General features: G+C 34.8%; 4 protein-coding genes across 4 annotated transcripts; all 4 read right to left on the reverse strand.

Moving 5' to 3' along the window:
• Positions 1 to 4,219: 4,219 nt before the first annotated feature.
• LOC116128147 (zinc finger protein ZAT9-like) lies at positions 4,220 to 5,867 on the reverse strand. The gene is made up of 2 exons (XM_031413835.1): positions 5,370 to 5,867; positions 4,220 to 5,288 (listed from the first exon to the last, which is right to left on the reverse strand). Exons 1-2 carry the CDS (start codon positions 5,593 to 5,595, stop codon positions 4,468 to 4,470), a joined length of 1,047 nt encoding a protein of 348 aa, XP_031269695.1. The 5' UTR covers positions 5,596 to 5,867; the 3' UTR covers positions 4,220 to 4,467.
• A 6,909-nt stretch (positions 5,868 to 12,776) lies between these two features.
• LOC116128146 (zinc finger protein ZAT1-like) lies at positions 12,777 to 14,246 on the reverse strand. Its single transcript, XM_031413834.1, has one exon. The coding sequence runs from the start codon at positions 14,244 to 14,246 to the stop codon at positions 12,813 to 12,815; it is 1,434 nt and encodes a 477-aa protein (XP_031269694.1). The 3' UTR covers positions 12,777 to 12,812.
• Positions 14,247 to 15,741: 1,495 nt separating this feature from the next.
• LOC116128178 (putative expansin-B2) lies at positions 15,742 to 17,294 on the reverse strand. The gene is made up of 4 exons (XM_031413875.1): positions 17,069 to 17,294; positions 16,855 to 16,967; positions 16,543 to 16,742; positions 15,742 to 16,305 (listed from the first exon to the last, which is right to left on the reverse strand). Exons 1-4 carry the CDS (start codon positions 17,250 to 17,252, stop codon positions 15,972 to 15,974), a joined length of 831 nt encoding a protein of 276 aa, XP_031269735.1. The 5' UTR covers positions 17,253 to 17,294; the 3' UTR covers positions 15,742 to 15,971.
• Positions 17,295 to 21,689: 4,395 nt separating this feature from the next.
• LOC116128179 (cyclin-U2-2-like) lies at positions 21,690 to 22,878 on the reverse strand. The gene is made up of 2 exons (XM_031413876.1): positions 22,276 to 22,878; positions 21,690 to 22,160 (listed from the first exon to the last, which is right to left on the reverse strand). The coding sequence occupies exons 1-2, from the start codon at positions 22,680 to 22,682 to the stop codon at positions 21,896 to 21,898; spliced, it is 672 nt and encodes a 223-aa protein (XP_031269736.1). The 5' UTR covers positions 22,683 to 22,878; the 3' UTR covers positions 21,690 to 21,895.
• Positions 22,879 to 25,374: the final 2,496 nt, after the last annotated feature.

Consider the following 25,374-nt stretch of genomic DNA (forward strand, 5'->3'; position numbering starts at 1 on the left):
AAAATAAAACAATAATTATCAATAAGGAAATGCTTTTTTTTTTTTTTTTTTTTTTTTTTTAATAACCAAGGTATCCAGGGTTAGGTAGGTTACAAATGTGATAGATGATCACCTTCTGAATAGAGATGGCAATTGTACCTGGATTTCTAAGTACCCGGCCCAGCTGTACGATCGCGAATTACTTGCTTTCTGCAAGGATGGGCACGAGCTTGGGTATGGTTTTAGGGCCCGTCCCGGGTACAAGCCAAGCTTGGGATAGCATCGCCAGGCCTTGCCTGAGTTTTATCATTTAAAAAAAAAATTAAAATTTATTTTGTTTGATTATGATTTTGAAATGAATTTATGATAACAATCAATGACGATTTTAGCTGCTAGGCCCGGCCCGAGTTTTTATCATTTAAAAATAATTTTATTTTATTGATTATAATTTTGAAATGAATTTATGATAACAATCAATTGCGATTTTAGCAAATCCAAGCTCTTGTCCACTATATTAATACACACACACCCACACACACAAAAAAAAATGGTGACTAAAGCAAGAGATACTATTAATTAAGTTAATATAAATGACAAAGAAAAATATATCAAAGATTGCCTATGAGTTAATAAATTATAGAAATTAACATGGGTTGCAACTGGGAGTCACAAAAGCACGTCGAGCTTGGCCTAGGCATTACCTGACATGCCCACAACAGGCCCGAGCTTGGGCCAAGGTCATGGGGTCGGGCCTAGGCTTGGGCCCAGGTCAAGGGGTACCCAATCCTAGCTAGTCCGACCCATTATCATATTTATTTATGAGACTCAAACACAAGATCTTCGAATAATCTACTCAGGTGACTAAAGTCTTGCCGTCCGACCACAAGGCCGTTGATCAAAAGAAATGTTTTCTTCTTCCAATTTAAATTCATTTTCCAGTTAATAAATTTAAAGAATTTAAGCCAATGTTGAAATAATTAACAATATCGTGATCTTAAAATTAATACTAGTATAGAATATTAAATTATTGTCTCACACTTTGCAATAATAAGGAAGCAGCGATGGACCAGAAAACAGTATACTAATTACGAAGCACTTTTGCGCAAATCACGCCAACCCAAATGATAGTTTCTTGAAGAATAGCAAGTTTATGATTTTTCTATGATGAAATGAATCCTGATAAACTGCCGAGCAATAACTTCAACAAATAAAAAAAAAAAAGATGTGAATGAGTATTACTGGGAAGCTTAGACTGGAAAAGTGGGGTTCTTTTGATACGATGATGTAGTGTTTGTCACAAGTTTGAAGAGAAAAAGATAAGGGTTGAAAACCGAAAAGGGATCGCATTGTTGACTGGTTCTTTTGGGGTTGTCTCTTTTGAAATCCCAAGTCATAAGCCGGCAAATTATGGCTGAATTTGATTTTGTTTGTTTGTTTCTTCTCGATCCCCACCACTGAGCGTGAGAATATGAAGTCGCTACCACTCACTCTCACAACCTTAAGCTTTACCCTTCTTTACTGCAACTTTTTCTTCTTTAATCTTCTATCTATCTTTTTGATTTGAATGGATCCATCAAGAACCGACTTACCGACTTATTTGGATTTGGATTTGGATTATATCTCCTTCTCCCTCTCATTGTTGGTCCTTTTAATTAAGTTTATTAGGTCAGGATTAAAGATAAACAGAATCTAATACAAACTTAATTCTTCCATTAATGGACAAAGAAGCTTTTTACTTGAGATATAAGTAAATATAAGAGGAGCCGCCTAATATACCGACAATTTTTGTGTTTTAAATTTTCCTTTGATTTTAAAAGAACAGATTCTTTGTGGGAATATAACTAACTATAATTCGTATGATAATTTTGACTTAACCAGCGTTAAATCCACGGCTAAATTACAGTAGAATATGATAGGCATTGCTACCTCTATCTATGCTTTGCTACAATGATACATGACAAATCTTAATCAGCAACAATGTTTTTTTCTTTACTTTTATTTCTAAATTTCCATAAAAGACATTATGTGTAGGTGAGGAAGATTAGTGATTCCAAACCACCCTTACGTGACAAGATGGGATGATAAGGTCTCTTGATTGTATTATTCAATAAATATTGAGTTTGATTTATCTTGATTATTAATAATCAAGAGGGTTTACTCGATCATTAACTTCAAGATTTAAAAAATTAATTGAGGTGCATACAAACTAGGGGTGTTCAAAAGAAACGGTTGAAACCGGAACTGGTGGGTATCTTGGGTTTGATTCCGGTTTCTACCCAGAACCAATCGTCAATGGATAGGTTCCGGTTCCAAATTTTTGGAACCGTTACTGTGCGGTTCCGGTTCCGGTTCCTATAGTTAGGAACTGGAACCTGAACCAGAAACCAGGAACCGAGACTAATATAAAATTAAATTAAATTAAATATTAGGGGGGTTAATAAAAACTTTTGTAGCAAAAGTAATGTAAATACATTTATATTTATATTTCATAACATTTAAAGTAAGTTGGTTTGACTTTTGAGAATCTAGTAATGGAGTTTATAATTTTGAATTTATAATTTGTAGTTTTATTTTTGTTAACAAGTGCCAGGTAGGGGGGTATTTGTAAGTTTTTAAGGGGTTTTTTGCCATTTTAAAAACTTTTGGGGGGTCATTGTAATTTTATAGGGTACCCAAAATCAGAACCGAAACCGTTTTTACAGGTTCTGGTTCTGGGTACCTAGGAACCGGAACCGTCGGTTCCAGTTCTGGTTCCAAATTTCAAAGAACCGTCGGTTTCGATTCCTTAAAAAAGGGCAGGGTACCCGGAACCGAACACCCCTAATACAAACTGACTTTCAACGGTCGGTTCCGATTCTGATTCCAAATTTCAAGGAACCGTCGATTCTGGTTCCTTCAAAAAGGGCAGGATACCCGAAACTGAACACCCCTAATACAAACTAACCCTCGTACACCGTTGATCACCAAAAGAAAAAAAAAATAGTGATTCCAAGGTCTGCACTTTTCCCATGCCCTTCCTTCGTGGTACTATTTTTTTAACAAATCAGTATAGAGAATATATATTAACTACTTCAAATTTATTTTTATGATTAAAGACTATTTGAATCCTACTCCTATATACGCGCATCTCATTATGATGAATGAAATAATGAAATCAAGCAAGCACCTAAACTGAAGATTTTATATATATATATATATATAAACATGTCTAAAGTGACAAGTAGTCACACTAAAAAGCTGACAATCCAATTAATCATCTCATAAGACATAGGCATTCATTTTATATGTGCCAACTGATCAGAATACTAATACATGCATTCTGACAGATTTTATGAACGTGATTGAACTGTCACACATCAAATAGACAACCTCCTGTTAAACTAGCTTCCCATGACCAGTTTAGCCATCCTTCTCCAGTGGTCCAAAGATAAAAATACCTCCCACATTGTTTTTCTACAACAAATTATAATTTTTTTTTTTTTTTTTTAATAACTGCTGATAGCATTTATCAGTATATTTGATAAAATTTTCTGGAAAACTGACGAACTGGCAAAAGAAAGTGCTATAAAGATAGCTTTTTATATTTTCATTTATTACAAATTTAATGAATATGACTGAAACTTCCATATTTTCTGATCCACCCAACCTGACTTGGCTTTAGATACTTTACCCAAGACAAACCAAACATGTTATTTACCAGTAAGCAAAAGATTTCTGAAACGTCTCAACCCCTTTCAGAATTGTACACATTGGTTTATAAAAAATGAAGAAAGAAGAAGGAAGAAGAAGAATTCTAGAAATGGAAGTGTATTAAATGTGAATCGGGTGTAGTTTTAAGGTCATAACCGTAATTAATCTCAGCTGGTTTAATTAGCAGATCTATGAAACAGTCTCAGTCTGAGAGAAGCCAGAGACAAAAGAAGAACATATATGGAACAGCAGCAGATAATGCACTTTCTAGTTCTACTTCATGAACTGTAACAATGCCAGTACCGACAGGTGGAAGGTACTTTTTATTAATAAAAAATATGCTGTTTTTATCAACTTCAACTTCTTTTGAGAGAGACCTTTTTTTTCTTTATTTATTTATATATTTAGGAAAAGACTGGTGAAACAATCAGCTAAAAACAGAAAAAAGCTTAAGCGGAACCCATTAACTACAATGCTTGGCACTTCATCCACAAACTTTAACAAAAAGAATTTTAAAAGGGAAAAATTAATCAAGGAAGTAATCATCTATGGTTTCTCCATTAATAAAAATATTCTTGAATCGGTTGTTACAGACTATGAGAGAAAATTTGAAGGAGATGCGTTACAGTTAGCTGATTTAGAACAGTCTAAGAATATAAAAGAAACTAATTTAAACCCCAGTTGACCGCAACGAATGGCATAATTTTAGATCCCAGAAACACACAAAAAGAAGCTAAAAATTCTTTTACCTTTAGATGGAACCAGTTGTGCGGACCAACACAAAAACTAAGCAGGATTTCATCGTTTGATGTGGTTCACAAATTCAGCATCAGAAACGGCAGACAGCTCGATTTGGCTAATATCATCATCATCGATTGGAGCAGGAAGATTAAGATCTATCAAATTTTCTCCTAACTTTGTGGAACTTCTAGCAGGAGTACTACTTGTTGTTGGTGGTGGTGTCGTTGTTACTAAACCAGTTACATGAGTTCTCTTATGTCCACCAAGAGCTTGCCCAGAAGAAAAAACTCTAAAACAAACAGGACATTCATGGATTTTCTTTTCCAACATTGGAACGGGAGTAGAAGTACCTGCATTTTCTTGGTCCAACTCAGGTTCTTGAATTGGAGAGTAAAATTTAATCTTTTTATGACTTGCTCGATGTCCACCTAAAGCTTGATAAGATTTAAATACCTTTTTACATGTTTCACACTTGTACTTTCCTCGACTTCGTTGTTTTGAAGATTTGAACTCATCAGATTCATCTGTTTCCTCCATTGACTTTTCTGCTTCTTCATTTTCTTCTTCTTCGTCTTCTTGAACTTCATGCCGCTGTTGTTCTTTTCTCTTCCATTTGTCTCTTGAAAGCATCATAAGACAGAAAGCGACATCTTCTTCTGTAGTTGTGTCAGATATGGAACTCACCGGTTCAGGCTCAACCCATGACTCGGTCTTACTCAGTTTGTTAAATTTAAGCTTCTTTACCATCTCTTGTTCTTGTCTTTGTTGTTGATGATGATGATACTGATGTTCCAACTTCCGAGTCCGCTTGGATCGTCTACGAGTTGGGTTCTTTGATGACTCAGTCTCGCTTTCTCTATCTTGAAGAATAACAGACCCTGCATCAACAGCAAAAGAGAATTCAGGATCTACCAAACGAATGCTTCTCTTTGGATTCTCTCTTAAACCATATAACAGACCCTTTTCTAATTCTCCTTCTTCTTCTTCTTCGTCTGATGGAGATGATGACGGTTGTGAAGAAGTTGACTCGGTATCATCACTGAGTTGATTCCTTTGTTCTTCCTCTTCTTCTTCACGTTGTCTTGGAGGAATTGGAAGATTCAACATATGAGACCTCATGTGACCACCTAAAGCTCTTCCATTTGAAAAGTTCTTGAAGCAAAGTTTACACTTATGCTTCTCCATTACAATAAAAACCAAACCAAACCAAAAAAAAAAAGAAAAAAACCAGAGTAAAAACAGAGATACTTCTCTCTCTCTCTCTCTCAAAGCCTGTGAGCTCTGGATTTCCCTTTCAATGTGAGAGAATGGAAACTTAAAAGGAGTAGGTGACAAGCATTCCTCCACCAAGAGATATATACAAAGATACCAGAATTTTTTCTTTTTTTTTCTTTTTCGATTAAAAATCAAAATAAATTTATTTGGTTTGTTAGTAATTGATTTTCTTTAAAACGGCAAAAAAGAAATAAATATAAATTTAATTAAAGCGTATGCATGAAGGGAGAAAGAACGACATGTAACATGCGAGTCTTGCCCGTTTCTGTATTTATTCCCTCTCTATCTCCCATTTTATCTTTCCTAATCTGCCCTCTCTTAATTTAGTTGTTTCGTCCTATGTAAAAAGTATCCAATCCCATTTCTCTCTTATATATGTTTGTACTTATTCTAAGATACTTATTTTAATTTTGTAAAAATCACGGAAGGATATTTTAGGTATTGCAATCAGGTTACCAGAATAAACCGGTGGCTTTCTTGTACAAGTCAAGAGAATTGCTGGGTGGTTGTAACGACGAAGCAGAATAAAAAAAAACCACACAGAGCCCTCATATATAGAAAACGACCCCACTAAGTTCTTGTCCCCTGGCTGTGACTTAGAATAAAGTAACAGGCGTGTTATATCAAATGAAAACTGTCCACGTAACCCATTTTCATAACAATATTTTCTTATTAGTGTTATTACAGTTTTACCTCTATTAACAATAAATTAAATAAAAAAAAAAAACTGAAATCAGTTTATTTATTTTCAGATTCTGTTACTTTTTGCCGGTGATCCTAAAGCCAACTGTCAGTGTTAGTAGCTTTAGCAAGCCGGCTGGACCGGCTAGAAGGCATTTTTCCCTTGTTTGAAAAAATAAAATAAAAAAAAAAGCATTTTGGGTTACTTTCCTTTAAAATTGGATCTTCAGTTGAAATGTCTGATGGAAAATGAAGGGTGGGAAAAACTAACATCCCTTTGTGGAGGGAGTATCGTATGGGGATTGAATGCCGTTTTGTTAGGGGTGATTAGTAGACGGTAGACCCAGTCTGGTCCTAACTCCTAACCCCATTCCCACTCCCACCCTCAACATTCTTCAATTCTCGCGCACTCCATGTGGATTTTTTATTTTTATTACTTCCTTCTCTCATTTACACGTTTTTCTTTTTCTTTTTCTTTCCGAATATGCCTTCCATTTGCATTGCTTTAAAGTTTAAACTCTCCAATTTAAACATTTTCAATATTTATTTAAACCAGTGAATAATTTATAAATTATAATTCAATTAATATTTTAACATTTTTATATAGTAATAGCACGGTTTATATGTTACTTGTTTGAGCTTTCAATGTTGGCATGGTGCTAATGTCGCAATATTTAATGCTTATTCATTACACGTGTTCAGAATTTTAGACCATATAGCTGCTTGAAATTAGTTCAAGAAAATGTTTAATTAAAATCTCTTAATTTTGATTAAAGTTTGTATTAGAATCGTAATTTAGTCACATGATTTTTGGGCTTGGACAGAATGAATGACAACCTGTTCATTTACGGACAAAAGGGTCTAATGTCCGAAATCCCGGATAGCTTTTGACCAGTAGCAATGAAGTTCGTGCTGTAAAATGGAGCTTATCTGATTATTAATTGTCTGGTAGCAAGTTAGCAATAGTAGAGCGGAGTAAGCTATAAAGTACATTTGTGATCTTGGCCGTACATAATCGCATGATGTGTTTTGCAGAACATTGAAGATGGGTGAAATGATGAACACTCAACAAGCCCTGACCCCGACTATATTTTACCAGAAGCCTTGTAAAACCCACTAAGCGTTGGGCCCACTGATGGTTGGGTATTGGGATAGTCAAATTCTTATACGAGGATAACGTTATCCTCCAAGTGAGATAACTATTTAGCAATTGAATTCCTGTATATAATATATTCCAGGGTGGGCTCGGGATTTGTGACACGATATCTAAGTACTGAAACAGGATGCTCATAAATTACAAAACATTTATATATATATAAAAATAATACTTTAGGTATTTGGAATATTACAACAATAAGCTTAAAAGTACCAGTTGGTGTCTCCAATAGTCGACAATTATTGACGAAGTAGTAGTTCAAGAATCAATTTTTAGGTCTGTATATATAAAAAAAGCCTTTAATTTGGGATTGATACTAAAGCTTGGAACCAAAGTTAGTGGTTGGCTCCCACAGTAATTGTTCAATGAGATTGAGTAATCTCAATCTCCCAGGCCAGCTGAAGAGTAGATGTAAGATCTGAATTTGTGCTTCCAGGAAGAGATTAGATGTATCTTGAGATCACCATACATCAAATCAAAGGCAGAGATTTCTAAAGTTGGACCCCAGTTGCTTCGAAAAAATTCATAGCCGTCTATGTAACAGTCCTTCATGATGTGAACCAGATAATTGCAAAAGCCATCAGTGCACGATCAAGGAGAATGCGTACAAAAAAATGGGGCTGCTGCTGCTGCTGCATGCACCATAACCAATTATTAAGATATCAACAACAAACAAACATCGTGTTAGAGAAGAAGCACGAATTCATTCGTAACTCAGTTTACTTTTCCTTCTGGATCATAACCTTATTTGGGTTTCAAGTTCTGGAAGCCTCTCGTTAATTTAGGTAGTTTGAAGATACATCTCTAAAAGAAGCATAGTGTTGTAGTTGTTGGCAATGTTCATTACATTAAAAACAGAGAGTTCCAGGAACCAGGGACTGGGGATCAAATCCCCCCTTACAAACTGAAGGAAATTTGGTTTATTTTGGATGTTGGACGGATTTGGGAGAAGCGCATGTTTTTGTTTTAAAAGAAGTTTAGGAATACAAGAAGGAAATTTCAATTGGGTAATGGGTAANCCTGTGACTTAGAATAAAGTAACAGGGGTGTCATATCAAATGAAAACTGTCCACGTAACCCATTTTCATAACAATATTTTCTTATTAGTGTTATTACAGTTTTACCTCTATTAACAATAAATTAAATAAAAAAAAAAAACTGAAATCAGTTTATTTATTTTCAGATTCTGTTACTTTTTGCCGGTGATCCTAAAGCCAACTGTCAGTGTTAGTAGCTTTAGCAAGCCGGCTGGACCGGCTAGAAGGCATTTTTCCCTTGTTTGAAAAAATAAAATAAAAAAAAAAGCATTTTGGGTTACTTTCCTTTAAAATTGGATCTTCAGTTGAAATGTCTGATGGAAAATGAAGGGTGGGAAAAACTAACATCCCTTTGTGAAGGGAGTATTGTATGGGGATTGAATGCCGTTTTGTTAGGGGTTATTAGTAGACGGTAGACCCAGTCTGGTCCTAACTGCTAATCCCATCCCCACTCCCACCCTCAACATTCTTCAATTCTCGCGCACTCCATGTGGATTTTTTATTTTTATTTACTTCCTTCTCTCATTTACACGTTTTTCTTTTTCTTTTTCTTTCCGAATATGCCTTCCATTTGCATTGCTTTAAAGTTTAAACTCTCCAATTTAAACATTTTTAATATTTATTTAAACCAGTGAATAATTTATAAATTATAATTCAATTAATATTTTAACATTTTTATATGGTAATAGTACGGTTTATATGTTACTTGTTTGAGCTTTCAATGTTGGCATGGTGTTAATGTCGCAATATTTAATGCTTATTCATTACACGTGTTCAGAATTTTAGACCATATAGCTGCTTGAAATTAGTTCAAGAAAATGTTTAATTAAAATCTCTTAATTTTGATTAAAGTTTGTATTAGAATCGTAATTTAGTCACATGAATTTTGGGCTTGGACAGAATGAATGACAACCTGTTCATTTACGGACAAAAGGGTCTAATGTCCGAAATTCCGGATAGCTTTTGACTAGTAGCAATGAAGTTCGTGCTGTAAAATGGAGCTTATCTGATTATTAATTGTCTGGTAGCAAGTTAGCAATAGTAGAGCGGAGTAAGCTATAAAGTACATTTGTGATCTTGGCCGTACATAATCGCATGATGTGTTTTGCAGAACATTGAAGATGGGTGAAATGATGAACACTCAACAAGCCCTGACCCCGACTATATTTTACCAGAAGCCTTGTAAAACCCACTAAGCGTTGGGCCCACTGATGGTTGGGTATTGGGATAGTCAAATTCTTATACGAGCATAACGTTATCCTCCAAGTGAGATAACTATTTAGCAATTGAATTCCTGTATATAATATATTCCAGGGTGGGCTCGGGATTTGTGACACGATATCTAAGTACTGAAACAGGATGCTCATAAATTACAAAACATTTATATATATATAAAAATAATACTTTAGGTATTTGGAATATTACAACAATAAGCTTAAAAGTACCAGTTGGTGTCTCCAATAGTCGACAATTATTGACGAAGTAGTAGTTCAAGAATCAATTTTTAGGTCTGTATATATAAAAAAAGCCTTTAATTTGGGATTGATACTAAAGCTTGGAACCAAAGTTAGTGGTTGGCTCCCACAGTAATTGTTCAATGAGATTGAGTAATCTCAATCTCCCAGGCCAGCTGAAGAGTAGATGTAAGATCTGAATTTGTGCTTCCAGGAAGAGATTAGATGTATCTTGAGATCACCATACATCAAATCAAAGGCAGAGATTTCTAAAGTTGGACCCCAGTTGCTTCCAAAAAATTCATAGCCGTCTATGTAACAGTCCTTTATGATGTGATGTGAACCAGATAATTGCAAAAGCCAGCAGTGCACGATCAAGGAGAATGCGTACAAAAACATGGGGCTGCTGCTGCTGCTGCATGCACCATAACCAATTATTAAGATATCAACAACAAACAAACATCGTGTTAGACAAGAAACACGAATTCATTCGTAACTCAGTTTACTTTTCCTTCTGGATCATAACCTTATTTGGGTTCCAAGTTCTGGAAGCCTCTCGTTAATTTAGGTAGTTTGAAGATACATCTCTAAAAGAAGCATAGTGTTGTAGTTGTTGGCAATGTTCATTACATTAAAAACAGAGAGTTCCAGGAATCCAGGGACTGGGGATCAAATCCCCCCGTACAAACTGAAGGAAATTTGGTTTATTTTGGATGTTGGACGGACTTGGGAGAAGCGCATGTTTTTGTTTTAAAAGAAGTTTAGGAATACAAGAAGGAAATTTCAATTGGGTAATGGGTAACATGGTTCATCTCGTCAAAGCTTTGCAGGTTCAATTCTCAAGTTTTGTGTATTTATTTAATGCAAAATTTATTCATCCATAGGTATGACAGCGGTAAAGACGAACTAAAGAGGTTTGATATGACTTCAATCTACAGTAGCAAATTTATTCTCCAGAAAGATAATACTTTGTCTATAATTTATCTCACAAAGATAATACCTTTATCTATAATTTATCTGAGGCCATAACAGTAGATTGCTGTCATGATTTACTTAGGGGTCGTGATGTTGGGTTGTTGTGGCCTATGGGATAATTTTCCTTGAAGATTTAAGAATTAGTTGAGGTGTGCGTAAACTTGTCCAATCACTTTGATTACTGAAAAAAAAAAAAAAAACTATTTTTAGTATGACATTGTACGATTAATAAATTTTCAACAAATTTTTAAGTACTTAGAAACTTTTCTCGTTACATAATTAGAGATTTATTTAATGAATCAAACATATTAATATCAACCATTTTTGTTTCTATTAATTTGTTGAGTATAAGATTTGAATAGACACGAAAAACAGTGATGGGTACTTATACAAATATTTGTATTTAAAATAATGAGACAATTCTTTTATTGATAAAATATTTAGTATTTATCAAATTTTTTTTTTTATAATTTGTTTTAAAAAGTTAATTAATCTAATAAATAGTTCCACCAATAGTATTCAAGTCAAGGGTCTCAATTGTTTTGTAAAATTAATGAATCATGTGCGTTTAATATATAAATCGAAAACAGCTAAAAAATTTAAAGAGAGTTATATATGCTAAACCCCACTATTAATAACGGATGCAAGCTGTAATTCAATGATCCTTTGTTTATATCTAAAGTTATAAATTTGAAAATAATGAAGATAGAATCTGCCTAGTTATATATTAACTGTTTTGAGCAGTTCTTAATTGGGTAATGACTAGTGAAAAGGCACTTTCTTGCCAGGCCATACTCAGTATTAATACCTGACCTAACCATGAACATGAAGCCGCCTTGTCAAATGTCAAGTAGCGGGGTCAAGAGTAGCCAATAGGTTGGTAACCAGATCTTCAATGCCAACGTAACTTGGGGTTCTGGAAATCGACTAAATGAAACCATCAGTTCTTATCCTAGAATGAAAGAAAAGTCGGTAATATGCCCACATCACGAACATCAGCTTTCTCATCTGGTAAAACACGAAATAGTAATTAATATATCTGAAAAAGCAGAACAGATCCCTTAAACTATATTATATACACTTGTGATTTGTGAATAATATTGGACAGGCGGCACAGACACTGTTAATTTGTTGAATAAAATTTTATTTGATGATTTGAAGAAGTGGGCAACTTGCCATTACCAAGTCAAACTTGTAATGGCAGGCAGTTTGGAGGGCATGATTCGACTTGAAGTTGAAGATGACGGCTGGGATTCTTTTCAATTCCCTGCATTATAATTTATCTTTACAGAAGGAAAGCCGAAAGCCACCCAGCAACTCTTTGAATTTTACTTCTCTCTTTTTTTTTTTTCTTCCCCCATGATTCACGACTAATGATTTAGCTTAAGAATATATAAACCTATACCCATCAAGTTGTTTTGTTTTATTTGTATCAAAATGCGATGACACTCATCTTCTTTCTGCTTTGCATTAAACAGCACCCACCGAATATAATCTGATATTGATACGAAAACAACCAAATCAATCTCCATTATTTTTTACTAAAGTTTGCGAGGCAAGAATGTTAAAGAAAAAAAATAAGGTCAACTGCAGAAATATTATTTTTCGAGGAATGGAATTACACAGCGGTAACCGTAATTTGTAAATGCTAGAGAGAGAAGAATCTCTCAGGCTTGATTTCATAAGGGTACATTTTTCATTGCACCTAATATTTATACCCTGTTGACTTTGTAATTACACTTGTTTAATAAATAAATAAATAAAAAAAGAAGAAAATTGAGAGTAAAAGGTGGTTACTATCACTAGAAACAGAAAATTTAATGTTTATGGGTCAGCTTCCATATCAGTAGTTGAACTAATCCCCACTTGCAACCATGGAGATGAACCTCCACTCATGTTCATGTCCTTTAGTTCACTTAACTTTGCTAACTTCACTTTACTGTCCGCTTCGTCATCCACGTTCTGCATTGAACTGTTACAATTATTTTTGTTTTTAATATTAAGGTCACTGTTAACTTGATGGCTTTGGTAATTATCTTCATTATTTTCTTTCCCTATCCATGGCTGTAGGTAAATCTCTGTTGACACTTGAAAGCTTGATGGCTTTACGTTCTCCCTTCTTGCTGCACCATGATCGTCATCCGGGGCAGGAAGATTAAGATCAAGTTTAAGATCAAGTGGATCAGAATTGTCGATGAATTTTGGTCTTTGCTGCTGAATTTGATCCATGGTATCGTGATGAAATTGATGAAACTTAACCAACGATGAGGTGTCTGGCGAATTTGAAGTGATCCAATGACACCTTTTATGACCACCCAAAGCTTGTCCTGATGAAAAAACCCGATGACAAATTGAGCATTCATGAACTTTTGGTTTTCTTTTTGATGTAGATGGCAATGGAGTATTTGTGCCATGCTCAAAATGAAAATTTGGCGTTGATTTAGTAGGAAAAAACTCTTCGTGTGTGATCACATCAAGATCTTCATCAGCTAAACTATCATCCATATGATCGAGCCTGGCCGCGAAACACCCTTTTACTTTCTTATGACTAGCTCTATGTCCGCCTAATGCTTGATGAGAATTGAACACTTTCTTGCATGCTTTACACTCAAACAATCCTTTAGCAACCCCTTTGGCCTTATCCATGGGCAGTCTACATGAAATAGGAGCAATAAAATTCATTGTATTTCTTCGTTCCTCATCTTTACTAGCCGAAGCACAAGACTCTTCAGGTTCAGCCTCTAAAGGATCAACGTTTGCGTTAGATAACATCATAAGACAATTAGCGAGATCTTCTTCTTCACTTGACGGGCAATTCGAGTTAAAATTACCAACTTTAGCTCTCAAAGATCTTTTTCTTTTAGACCAACCACACCCTCTTCGTGGTGTGCCGTCTTCACCGTCTGATCCTGGTGAAGAAACAAGAGACTCAGCAGCATCCTCAGAGCTACATTTACCATGTTCAAGAAAAGATTTCCAAGACAAGAATTCTTTCCCGCAGTTTTCACAAACACGACAGCTCTTTAAACGATTGGGGTTAGCTCTTAACGCGTACATACGCTTATTACTAGGTGGTATATTGCCTCCAAGTTTATCCTCCCAATCGCTAGCCTGATCGTCATCGTCAATATGACCACTCTCATCTCCAATTCCATGCGCCCTCATGTGCCCACCAAGCGCTCTTCCACAACCAAATCCCTTCTTGCAAATTTTACAGTAATGTTTCAAGTTTGCATGTTGATCCACAATCAAAGCCATGCAAAGGATAACAATTTGTTGTTTTCTTAAAAAAAAAAATTGAAATGGGGGTGAGGATGGAAATGAAAGTGGAGGTTCTTGTAGTGAAATTTGTTTTCAGGTTGTATGGTGGAAGAAGGATTACTAGTCCTAGTTTTTAGTAAAAGTAATGGTTAATTTTTGTGGATGAGAGTGAGAGAGATAAGAAGAAGAGTAATGTTAAGGGAGTGTAAATGACAAGTGGTAGGATTATGAAAGGGTTTGAGACTTTTTCTACGACTGTGTTTTTGTGTCTGTGGTGTGGTGGCGCCGCCGGTCAAACTTATACCAACGGTTGTCCGTACAACCAGTTTAGTGTGTGAGTATAATAGAGCTTTAAGTGAGTGAGTGTAAGGATTAAAAATGGAAAAAAGAGAGAGAGAGAGAGTGGTTCTAACTGCCATACCTATTCATATCCCTTCAATTCCAAGCCAAGAAAACTAACCCAATGCTTCTCCTTCTCTGTCGGTTGGCTTCTACCTGCTTTCCCACACATTTTTTTCTTCTTTTAATTCCATCCATATTTATCATTATCCCTTTTTTCCAGCTTCAATGATTCCCACAAATCTTTTCTACTGAAATCAATGGTTTATACAAATATCAGATTCTATTTTGATTTTAAATTAAATTATATAATTTATTTATTTAATTAATTAATACTTGTCTTGTTGTTTCCATCAGTGTAGTGGGTTTAGTCTCTAATCAATCAATCATTATTATTTCGCTTTGATTCAAAGCAAATGAAATGAGATCGAGAGTCGAGACCCAACTGTAGCCAGCAACTCACTTAAGCAGTGATAGTGATTAAGTAAATTAAGAAGCATGCTTAGTAGAAACACAGTTGAAAGCACCCACTCTACTCAACTATGGCTACCTTGCAATTTAAAGCGACAGTAGAAGAAAGAATGATTAAGACTGTTCCTTTGATTATATCAATCACCAACCATTTCAATGTAGAACACAGCTAGGTTTATATGAGTTAATCATCTTCATTTTTTGGCCTAGTTTAGCTGTATTTTCATGATTGGTTTTTAACATTATGCTTTTTCAATTGATGATTATAATGATACATTTCGAGGTGCAATGTTACAGTCTCTCTTCATGGATTCTGTGATTCATAAGCTGCATTGTGATTATAGTTGCTTAATTATAATTTCAAGATCTAATCATAAGACAAGTCAACAAGACAAAGACATTAATTCATCATTAAAATGTTGAGCATTTCTCTTTGATCACCTGAATATTGAAAGCTCTTTCTCTTTGTGTAAATCACCATTGATTTAATTAATTAAATTTCTGTTGAGGGATACAAATATACGTTGGGATCAACTTTGTTTGACTTTCTGAGTAAAGAAAAATAGGTTAAACAAAGCCGTTTCAGTTTGTGTAATCTGTAAATTCATTAAGATTAAAACCGATTTCGAAGTCAAGTAAAATATTAAGTAACACCGTTACATGAGAGTAAATAGTTGCTAAAACAGCTAGAATAAATGGGTTTGAATCTGTTACCAAATAGCCCAAATCAATCATTTGTTACTGGGCTCCGCTTTCTGCAGGCCGAACTAGGCTTGCTATAGAAACCCAAAAGATTTATTTAACAAGTGCACGGGACATTGAGAGTACATGGGAGGAGGCGAGGAGCCATTAAAGTTGACCTAATTAGAACTAATAATCTCCTCCACTATATATATACATATGCAAAATTAATTAGACGTTAAAATTGACAAGTGATCGATAAGTTTGTCCTGGTTTCCAATTAGCAGGAATGACACCACTCGCAACAAGGGTATTGCCAGAGTCAGGCTCAGTTAAACGTATTGAAAACGGAGGACGTAAAGTCGACCCTGAATCAAGTTTCCAAACTGCACCCCACGATCGCTGCATGGAAAGCCATGAGTCTGAGTCAAGCGCCTGTTTGAGTTCAACCTTACCCAGATTACCATCTCCATCTTCGTATTCAACTAGTGTAGCGAAATAGTTTGGGTTTGACCCTGAATCAACGTGAAAGGTCACTGTCTTCCCAGAATAGTTGCATTCAACCCTGCTTAGCCAAATCATATTGATTAATTAATATGAACTATCATTATCGAATTATTTGACAAAACAACCGAAATTCATAAATGTAAAAGTAAGAAATTTTGTGTCACGGGTTTCGTGGATAAAGTCCCGTGACCGAGAACAGTTCGACGGTTAAAGAATAACATATTAATCATAGAAAACAAAAAGCACGAAGCTTGAAAACTTTAACATAAGGAAAGCGGGATACGATAATAATTACCTTCTATATTGTATCTGCAAGACTCCGGCATTACGAAGTTGATCAGCCTGGCCAGAAGTTGCCATGGATCCAAAAGCGGTTCCACTTAAATCAAAATGAGCTGCCTCTGCAGCGCAAGGACCTCCAGGGCATTCATCAGTAATAACTACTTTCACTGGATTTCCTGAGCACGCAGCGTTCTGATTCTGAGTGCATTTTACCTGTAATTGAATTGTCATGGTAAGCAACTTTGATTATGAATGCATGGGAAATTATAGTACAAGAATAAGGTTCGAGAAATTAAAATTTTCGTTGTTGCACGTACGTACGTACCTCATAACAGGCTCCACACCCTTCCCCTGAATTGAACAAAGAAGGGCCACCTGCAGAAATCATTGAAGAAAATGGTGGTTGGCTCACTAAAGCGCCATAGCCACAAGCTCCTCCTGTGTATATATACATTCATAACAAAATTAATTTCACGTGAGCGCATATGTGGCACGTATTATTTATAAATGTTTAATCACTCTATCTTTGTATACATTACCATCTGATCCTGCACCAGTGGGGCTACCATACCAGGTTGCTCCGGCTGGTGACCAGTTTGAGTCGGTTTGTGCCAACGAAATGTTAAGGAGCTTGGGATTGAAGCAGTGACAAGGGTTGATTAAAAGAGATAAGATAGTTACAAGAGTGAAGAAAGAGAATGGATATCGAAGAACAGGCTCCATGATCACTGTATGAGATCAAACACTCTTATCTTATGCACTTTGTTGCCACTACAAGCTGTGTTTGTTTAAGTAATATTTGCAGGTATTTATAGACAGGAGAGGTTAGTCATGGTACCTGTTGCTTGAATTTTTGACACGCCACGTGCATATGGGAGGATTTTCTTTTGGAATTGCGGGAGATGAAATACTCTTTTTATTTAAAAAAAAAAAAAAAAAAAAAAAAGCTAATATATATTAGGAAATAATATATCATATAATATATTATATAAATTATAATATATTTTTCCCATGATTATAGTATATGTTATATTATTACGTGTATATTTAGGATTTTGATTACCTTATTATGTACTTAGGTTTACCTATAAATTTTCACATTTGATTGCAACTTTTTTCATCAATTCAGTATATATATATATAGTTTTATTTTCTCACAATATATAACAGTAAAATACAAATAATATCACCCACACTAATATTTAATATTTAGAAAAATAAAATATAAAAAATAGTATAAATATAAAGTTTTAATTTGGATAAAGACAAAGAAAATGAATAAATATTTACATTTAAGAATATTAATTATAATATAATTAACGTATACTATGTGTTTTAAAAGTATGAGCATTACTACTACAAAGTTATCTTATAAAGATTACATACAAAATGATACATTAAAAATAAAAATAAATATTCAAATTTATTATATTTATTTTCACTACTCATATCACCTCATATACCTATCTTTATAAAGGGTCTTCATATATGTATTACTATTGTTAAAGTATACATATTAATTGATGCTTCGATAAATGATAACCCTTTAACTCGTAGATTTCATTATATATTAAATTTTACATAGATTTCCTTTACATCAGCAGATCAATTTTGTAGCTCTGGCCCTGACTAGGATCCAAATCAATAAGAATAAAGTCAAACTGAATGTTGTTTATCTCTATGCAGTATTTCAATTAATTAAATATTTATGTATTTTGTAAATGAATGAACTGTTGAAATTCTTTGGTTCGTTGATGTTGCCGTTAATAGTGGTTATTGGCCGTTGAATGTCTTAAAGAGGACCCGGAGAGTCAACATTATTCAAAAACAACGGCACGTAATAGTTTGCGGGAATTAAGGATTTGTAGAATTCTTTTTTCACGGTGGTGATGCCATATGATTGTGATCTAATGGTATATTTTAATCCAAGGGACGTAATTTTCGTTTGATTTTGAGGTGTATATAAATTTCTTTTCACAAGTTGATGGTTTGACACGCCATATTTTCTAACTTGGTGTATTATCCATCATCATCATCCTCAATTATTGGATTAATCAAAGACTAATTACGGAGATTATTGAAGTTTTCTTTTTAACAAAGGTTATAATTCCACATGGTTATCACTTTATCACTGTCAAGACGCAGGTTCTGAATTCGGAACAAACTAACAACGTGACTGAGATCACCCACATGGCTATCACTTTCGCACGATAGAAAGAATTTTGAAGAGGGAAAGAAATTCCTCTTCTGGAGAAACTGTTTGTAGTTGAAACAGAATGGAGCTGCAGAAACACATTTACAGAAAAATAAACTCATATGGTAGAAAGGGTCTCGATTTCTTGCAGAGAATTTGTAAGTATTGTTTCCGTTTGATTTGAAATTGACTGCGATACGACAATTCGAAAATGGGATAATAAGAAAAAGTGAAGTTGATGTAACCTATATTACCCAACGATTGGGCCGACCGGCTAAAATTCAACAAATATAACCAAAATTTCAAAATGATTATCTGCTATTTTGTCAAATTTCAATTTTTTCCATGCTATCAGTAGTTTTAATTCCATTAATTGCTTTATGTCAATGAAAATGATCTGCAGATATCACGGAAACAGGGTAAAAGAAGTTGAAAGGGTTTCAATTTTTTCCATGCTATCAGTAGTTTTAATTCCATTAATTGCTTACTGTCAATGAAGATGATCTGCATATATTGCGGAAACAGGGTGAAAGAAGTTGAAATTATAGTGTATCTCTCCCGTACTCTGTTGCTGTATTTGTTTATTGGACCTTGTCCCTGGAACATAAACTACATCCCATGCTTCAGAAAAAAGTAAGCCCAAGTCTTCCAAATTGTAAGTGTGTGACGACTGAAGTCCACGATTAGCAAGCCCAAGTCTGCCAAATTATAAACACAAAGTGGGCTAGAACTTCTCCCAAACTAGATAATAGATATGAGTGTGAGTTCGAACATGGACTTATTTCGTTAAGCCTGGTCCAAGTTTTATTTTTTTTTTAATTTTTTTTTTAATGATCAGAATGTTTGGATCAATTTGTACGCAACTCAATTAATCATTTGGGATTCTGAAACTACCGACCGATTAAGAGTCCCATTGACCACCCTAGCAGCTATGGAGACTCGAATTCAAAAAACCATATTACATCCTTTATAATTTTCATAGTTGACAAGAGTAAGCTCAAGAACATTGTGGTGTTCAAGCTTGAGAAAATGGATAGACACGGAGAAAAGAAACTTCTTTCTTATGGTTTAGCTAAACCAAACGTTCTTGATTAATAACAACGTGTGAATGATATGGCAAAAATGTCATGTGAAAAATGCCATCAAATTAATGCCGGGATTCAACCCTGCGCAAATCTGCAAATGAGATACTATATGTACTGGACATAAAATCAGCATCAGCATCTGTATCTTATTTTCTATTCTTTAAATCAAACATAATTGACGATTGACGAGCTAAATATATTCAGATTTATGGTAGGTGAGTGCTTACAGACATGGCAGCAAAAATAGACATGTATGTTCCTTAATCTCATTACAATTCGTATAAGAAATATATTAGCTCGACGATACGTTCCCAATCATGCACCAATTTCCATTCATATACGACAAAATAAAATTTATATGACAACGTGACTGGAAAAAGATACTCCTGTCATGAGCTTCGTTTTCAATATTAAATTACAAGATCTTGAAACAAAACTTTAATGATCCATTATATTATAAGCTTTTTTCCTTTCACAGTTTCTGTAGAAACAAGAGTTATAAATGGGAAATTAATTACTTGAATGTAGAGCTGGGAATTGACTTAAGATAGTAGATTTAAATAACAGAAGTTTTCTGGGGAAATTACTGGGTATTGCCACTCAGTAAGCATTAATTTATGGAAAGTGCATGAGTTGAGAGGAGACAATGTGAGTTGTGATACAAATAAAGTATCGTTTGAAAATGTTCTTGGCCATTAGAAACTGGTCGTAAAGACACTGCCGCCTAATCTAACTTATATTATACTCCTTTTTAATGGCGCTACATTACCAAACTTCTTTCCACCTTCCTTCTTCCATTCTCTTTGTCGTTTTGCTACTGATTTTATTTATTCGTATTGGGTACTTGGATTATGAATCAACTGTATGGACGGCTATTATTTGACTGTTTTTCATGTTCAACGATATCATCGACGGCTAAGAGTCATCGTTTCTGGTATAGATTACAGATAAGAGCCCAATTCATCATTTTAATCAAATTATATAAGGGAGTCCGTACATCATCATCATCATCAAAGGAAGGTAAGAGAGGACTAGCAGCTTATAACCCACCACAGCATCTTAATGTTTAATTCAAAAGTGGCTTACTTTTTAGCTCTAATTGAAAATTATGAACAGACGTAGTGGTTCTTGATTAGATGAGGCACAGGACGAAGATAGAATTAGAGCCCACTTCCACAATTTGATTAGACATCTATAGCTAAATCAATCCTATTAGGTAGAATTTAATTTTCAAGACACTGTTTGTGCTTGATATCTTCTGTTTGTTAGAATCAAATTAAATTTAATGATTAATTCTAATAATTTGATCACTTTTTCAAAGCCATAGTTTCCTCTCCTATCCACCCATTTGTCCTCTCTGATCAATTCCATTCAGCTCTTTCTTTCGTCTTTCCTCTGCTACAAGTTGTCTTCTGTTGTATATACATATTATCTACTTAGAAGCAACTGTTGTGTATATATATTTATTATTTAATGGTATTTATAAACTGCCGAATTGACCAAAAGCAGAGATCTAAAAAAGGTCAAATTTTGCTGGTTAGTGTGCCAACTGGGCTCTTATATGTTAGTTGAGAATGTAAATCATTGCAGTGCAGGCCTTCCCCTGCTACAATTATGGACCGGTGAAATCAAGGCTTAACCTAAGTAATAATAATTAACTAATTTTACTTTTGCCTTTTAGGTCTTTCTGGGTTCCACTGATTCTTTTCACTGTAGCTAATTCATGACCGTCACAAGATCATTGCAGTTCAATTTTGCCTTCACAATCTTGGTCGGACCGACGGTCTCGTGTCCTCTTCTTTTTAAGTTTAAATTCATGCAATTTTATGTTGATCTTTATTAGCGTAAGAGAGAACATGACATTCCAGTTCCAGAGTCAAATTGAAGAAACCATGACTTAATCATATGATAGATATCAACAAATTTAGTAAAAACCCATTACATATTTTTATACATCACTCTGCATTACCCTTCGTCTTCGTGAAGGTGAAGCCAAAAAACTCAAATCAATCATCACTCTATATATTTATCTGTACACCATTAAATCTATCACCATGGCAGACAAAACTTTTTCTAGTTTGATTAATTTACAACATAATACGAGCGATTTGATTAAATCTTCTTTCTTCATTTTGCCTTGATTTGATTTCTCCAGCGCACCGTAATGTCCGTTCTATATGATAACCTCCTCCAATACTCACTTCTCTTTCCAAATGACAACAATAGCTCTCAAAAACGCTCACATTCACATGCAATTTGAAACCCATCAAGAACAGAAAGTCAAGCTCCAATTTGTTTAACTCATTGGTAGTCAGTCCCCCAACTCGAGCAAAGTATGAATTTCTGTAATTCCTGCCATAAAGGAAAAAAATTAAAGCTCCATCAGAACATTGTAAAATATGAGATATAAACTTTTCTTGATTGACTTTAAAAGGCTAAAGTTGAAGAAAAAAGAAAAAATACTTACATGTCTTCCACATATTTAGAAGCCACCATGATCGTTGTGATGAGAAGTCTATGTACATTTCTTGCATTGATTCGGAATCCTGGATTGGCCTGACAAAAGCGATCGATATAAACATAAGCAACAAGATAAACGGATGGTCCAGCGCGAGTGTATCTGAAGATTCTCTCGAGATAAGATTGAATTGTCATGTCTGGTATCTCATGGCAATCAAAAACTCGAGTTCTATTGTCTTTTGACAATGCCCACGTACAGTTTTTGGCAATTCTTTCATTCCTAGCCATACTTCTCTCAATCAGAGAAGCAAGAACTGATATCACCAATGGAGTGTTTGAATCATTCTGATAAGAATAAGAGTATACATCTGATCGGAGCTTTCTTGGGGAAATCATAAGAGCAGATGAAGCCATTATTATTAGTACTGAAAGCAACTAAAGAGAGAGAGAATGGAAGTTGGGTTTTTTAGTTAATGGAAAATGAAACGTTTTGAGAAGGATTTATACTAAGTTTGTAGGCGGAATATTTAATTAAGGTTAATGTTTTACTTGACAAAAGACTTGGTTGAGATACATAGCTGTGAAAGAAACGACATTGGTTTTGGGCAAATGGAAGGTGAGTGGAAGCAAAGATGAAATCAAATAATAAGATTTGAGTGCTTCCTGTTTGTATGTAAAGAGAAAGTACAGACAAAACAGCTCAGCTTTTGCTATAGTTTATATTAAACAATGCATCTAACACTGAAACCATCTCTAACCATGCTCGCCGACAGTGTGTTGAAGGGTAATAATGGAAATGGGCATCACTGTAGGGTCACAGGTAAGTCGACGGCATTAATAGAAATGGTACTTGCCTCAAGATTCGTGTCATGTATAGTCCTCAGTGAACTTGTTACTAGTTACACGTGCGATGCTTTCCCCTCTCTCTCTCTCATACTGATTTTGCATTAATTATGATTCTCTTGTTACTGCTTTTGCATCTTGATTCGGACTCTCACTCTCACGTTCAAAAGGTTGGTATTCGATCGGGTTCAAATTTTGGGTAATTCAGTGATCAAGTAAGGTTTTTGGTTATATTATTTAAGATATTTTGAGTTTGATTCATCTGAATTGTTAATAAAGATGATTATTGAAATGATTATTTGACTGTTAACTTTAAAACCTCAAAAAATTAATTGAGATATGCATAAATTAGTTCAGACATTCTTGATAATGAAAAAAATAAAAAAAAAAGCTTCAACATTGCTGGTTAATATGACCATGTTATTTGGACTGACAGGCGTTTATAGGAGTAAAAGTTTTTCACCATTGTTGGTGGCGGAATGGAATAAAATCATATGAGTATATCAGGATTCGTATGTCGAGTACCCTGCCCTCATTTAAGTGCCAAAAAAAAAGTGGACACTGGACAGAGCACACAAGGGAAAGCATGTTGTGTACAAGAGAGTACCCACTTTGTACTAGCTAAAAATCGTATTAAAAGCTGTAGGTCCACAAAATAAATATCTAAATAAAATGCCTAGAAGTTTGAGATGTCCAATTACAATATTTAGATTTGTTTGGTACTTTTTTATTATCAAATATTTGATTGGGAACCGACACTTTTGATTCAATATCCATGTACTCAATGCCTCAATCTAATGCTAGCCCTAGCCCCATGAAATGGCCGCAGGTGAGAGAGGGAATTTTAGAGGCCCAATATGTAGGTCTGGCCCAGCTCAAGTCCAACAAAGAAATCAACCTTCTTTCTTTAATCTAGTTAAATTTTGGCCCGTTCTTCTAGCTTGGGCTTTTCCAGCTTATTGTTACCAAGCAGCTGAACAAGGACCCAAAAAGCTTCGGAACCAGAACTTTTACGGTCCACCTTCAGAGAAAATTANGAGCACACAAGGGAAAGCATGTTGTGTACAAGAGAGTACCCACTTTGTACTAGCTAAAAATCGTATTAAAAGCTGTAGGTCCACAAAATAAATATCTAAATAAAATGCCTAGAAGTTTCAGATGTCCAATTACAATATTTAGATTTCTTTGTTTGTTTGGTACTTTTTTATTATCAAATATTTGATTGGGAACCGACACTTTTGATTCAATATCCATGTGCTCAATGCAATGCTAGCCCTAGCCCCATGAAATGGCCGCAGGTGAGAGAGGGAATTTTAGAGGCCCAATATGTAGGTCTGGCCCAACTCAAGTCCAACAAAGAAATCAACCTTCTTTCTTTAATCTAGTTAAATTTTGGCCCGTTCTTCTAGCTTGGGCTTATCCAGCTTATTGTTACCAAGCAGCTGAACAAGGACCCAAAAAGCTTCGGAACCAGAACTTTTACGGTCCACCTTCAGAGAAAATTACGGGAGTGTGATAAGAACAAGAAGGAAAAAATATTCTTAAAACTTTTAAAAAGGGAGTTTAAACGAGAACCACTCTTTCAAAATCAGCATTTGACAATTTGATCATATCAATTTAAAACATTGGCCTTTCCAGCTTAAAAGGGACATTTCATGTATACATCAAAAGATGACGAGGTAAGAGAATGTGCAATAAAATGTGCTCATCGGCCACAAAATGACATCTCCAAGCCCATTTGAGAACACACAACATGGTCCAAGGGCATATGCCATATATCATCTTTTGCTGCTCCATCACTCAATTAGTCAAATTTATTACTCTCTTGCATATCATATCAGTCGAACAAACACTAGGTTCGAATGGTTGCATGGCCTTTTTGGACCAATTTTAAAGTGATTGGTTCAAGCCCAAATGTTTTGTGCACTAATATTTTGGGCCTCTACACACAATCATAAATTTGTTGGACAAGACAAAAGTGATTGCCGGCAGAACCTTAGATTTTGGACATAAAGCATGTGGTAGTCTTAGCGTCCAAGCGTTTGCTTTCCGCTCCAATCATGTACTCTTTATCCATCCGTCTTCAATCAATTTAGGTGGCTATAGCTATCACATCTTTTCTCTTGGGGAACATACAAATATATAAAGATGTTACGGCTACTAGTTGTAAAGTATGTTTGGGACCCCACTGTCTAAAAAGGGGTTTTACAGTCAGGTACGGTACAGATTCATTTTCCATATAAACAGAAACTAAAACAGAATA

This window comes from Pistacia vera, unplaced genomic scaffold, assembly GCF_008641045.1.
Source record: "Pistacia vera cultivar Batoury unplaced genomic scaffold, PisVer_v2 Contig197, whole genome shotgun sequence".
In the NCBI taxonomy this organism is placed as follows: Eukaryota; Viridiplantae; Streptophyta; class Magnoliopsida; order Sapindales; family Anacardiaceae; genus Pistacia; species Pistacia vera.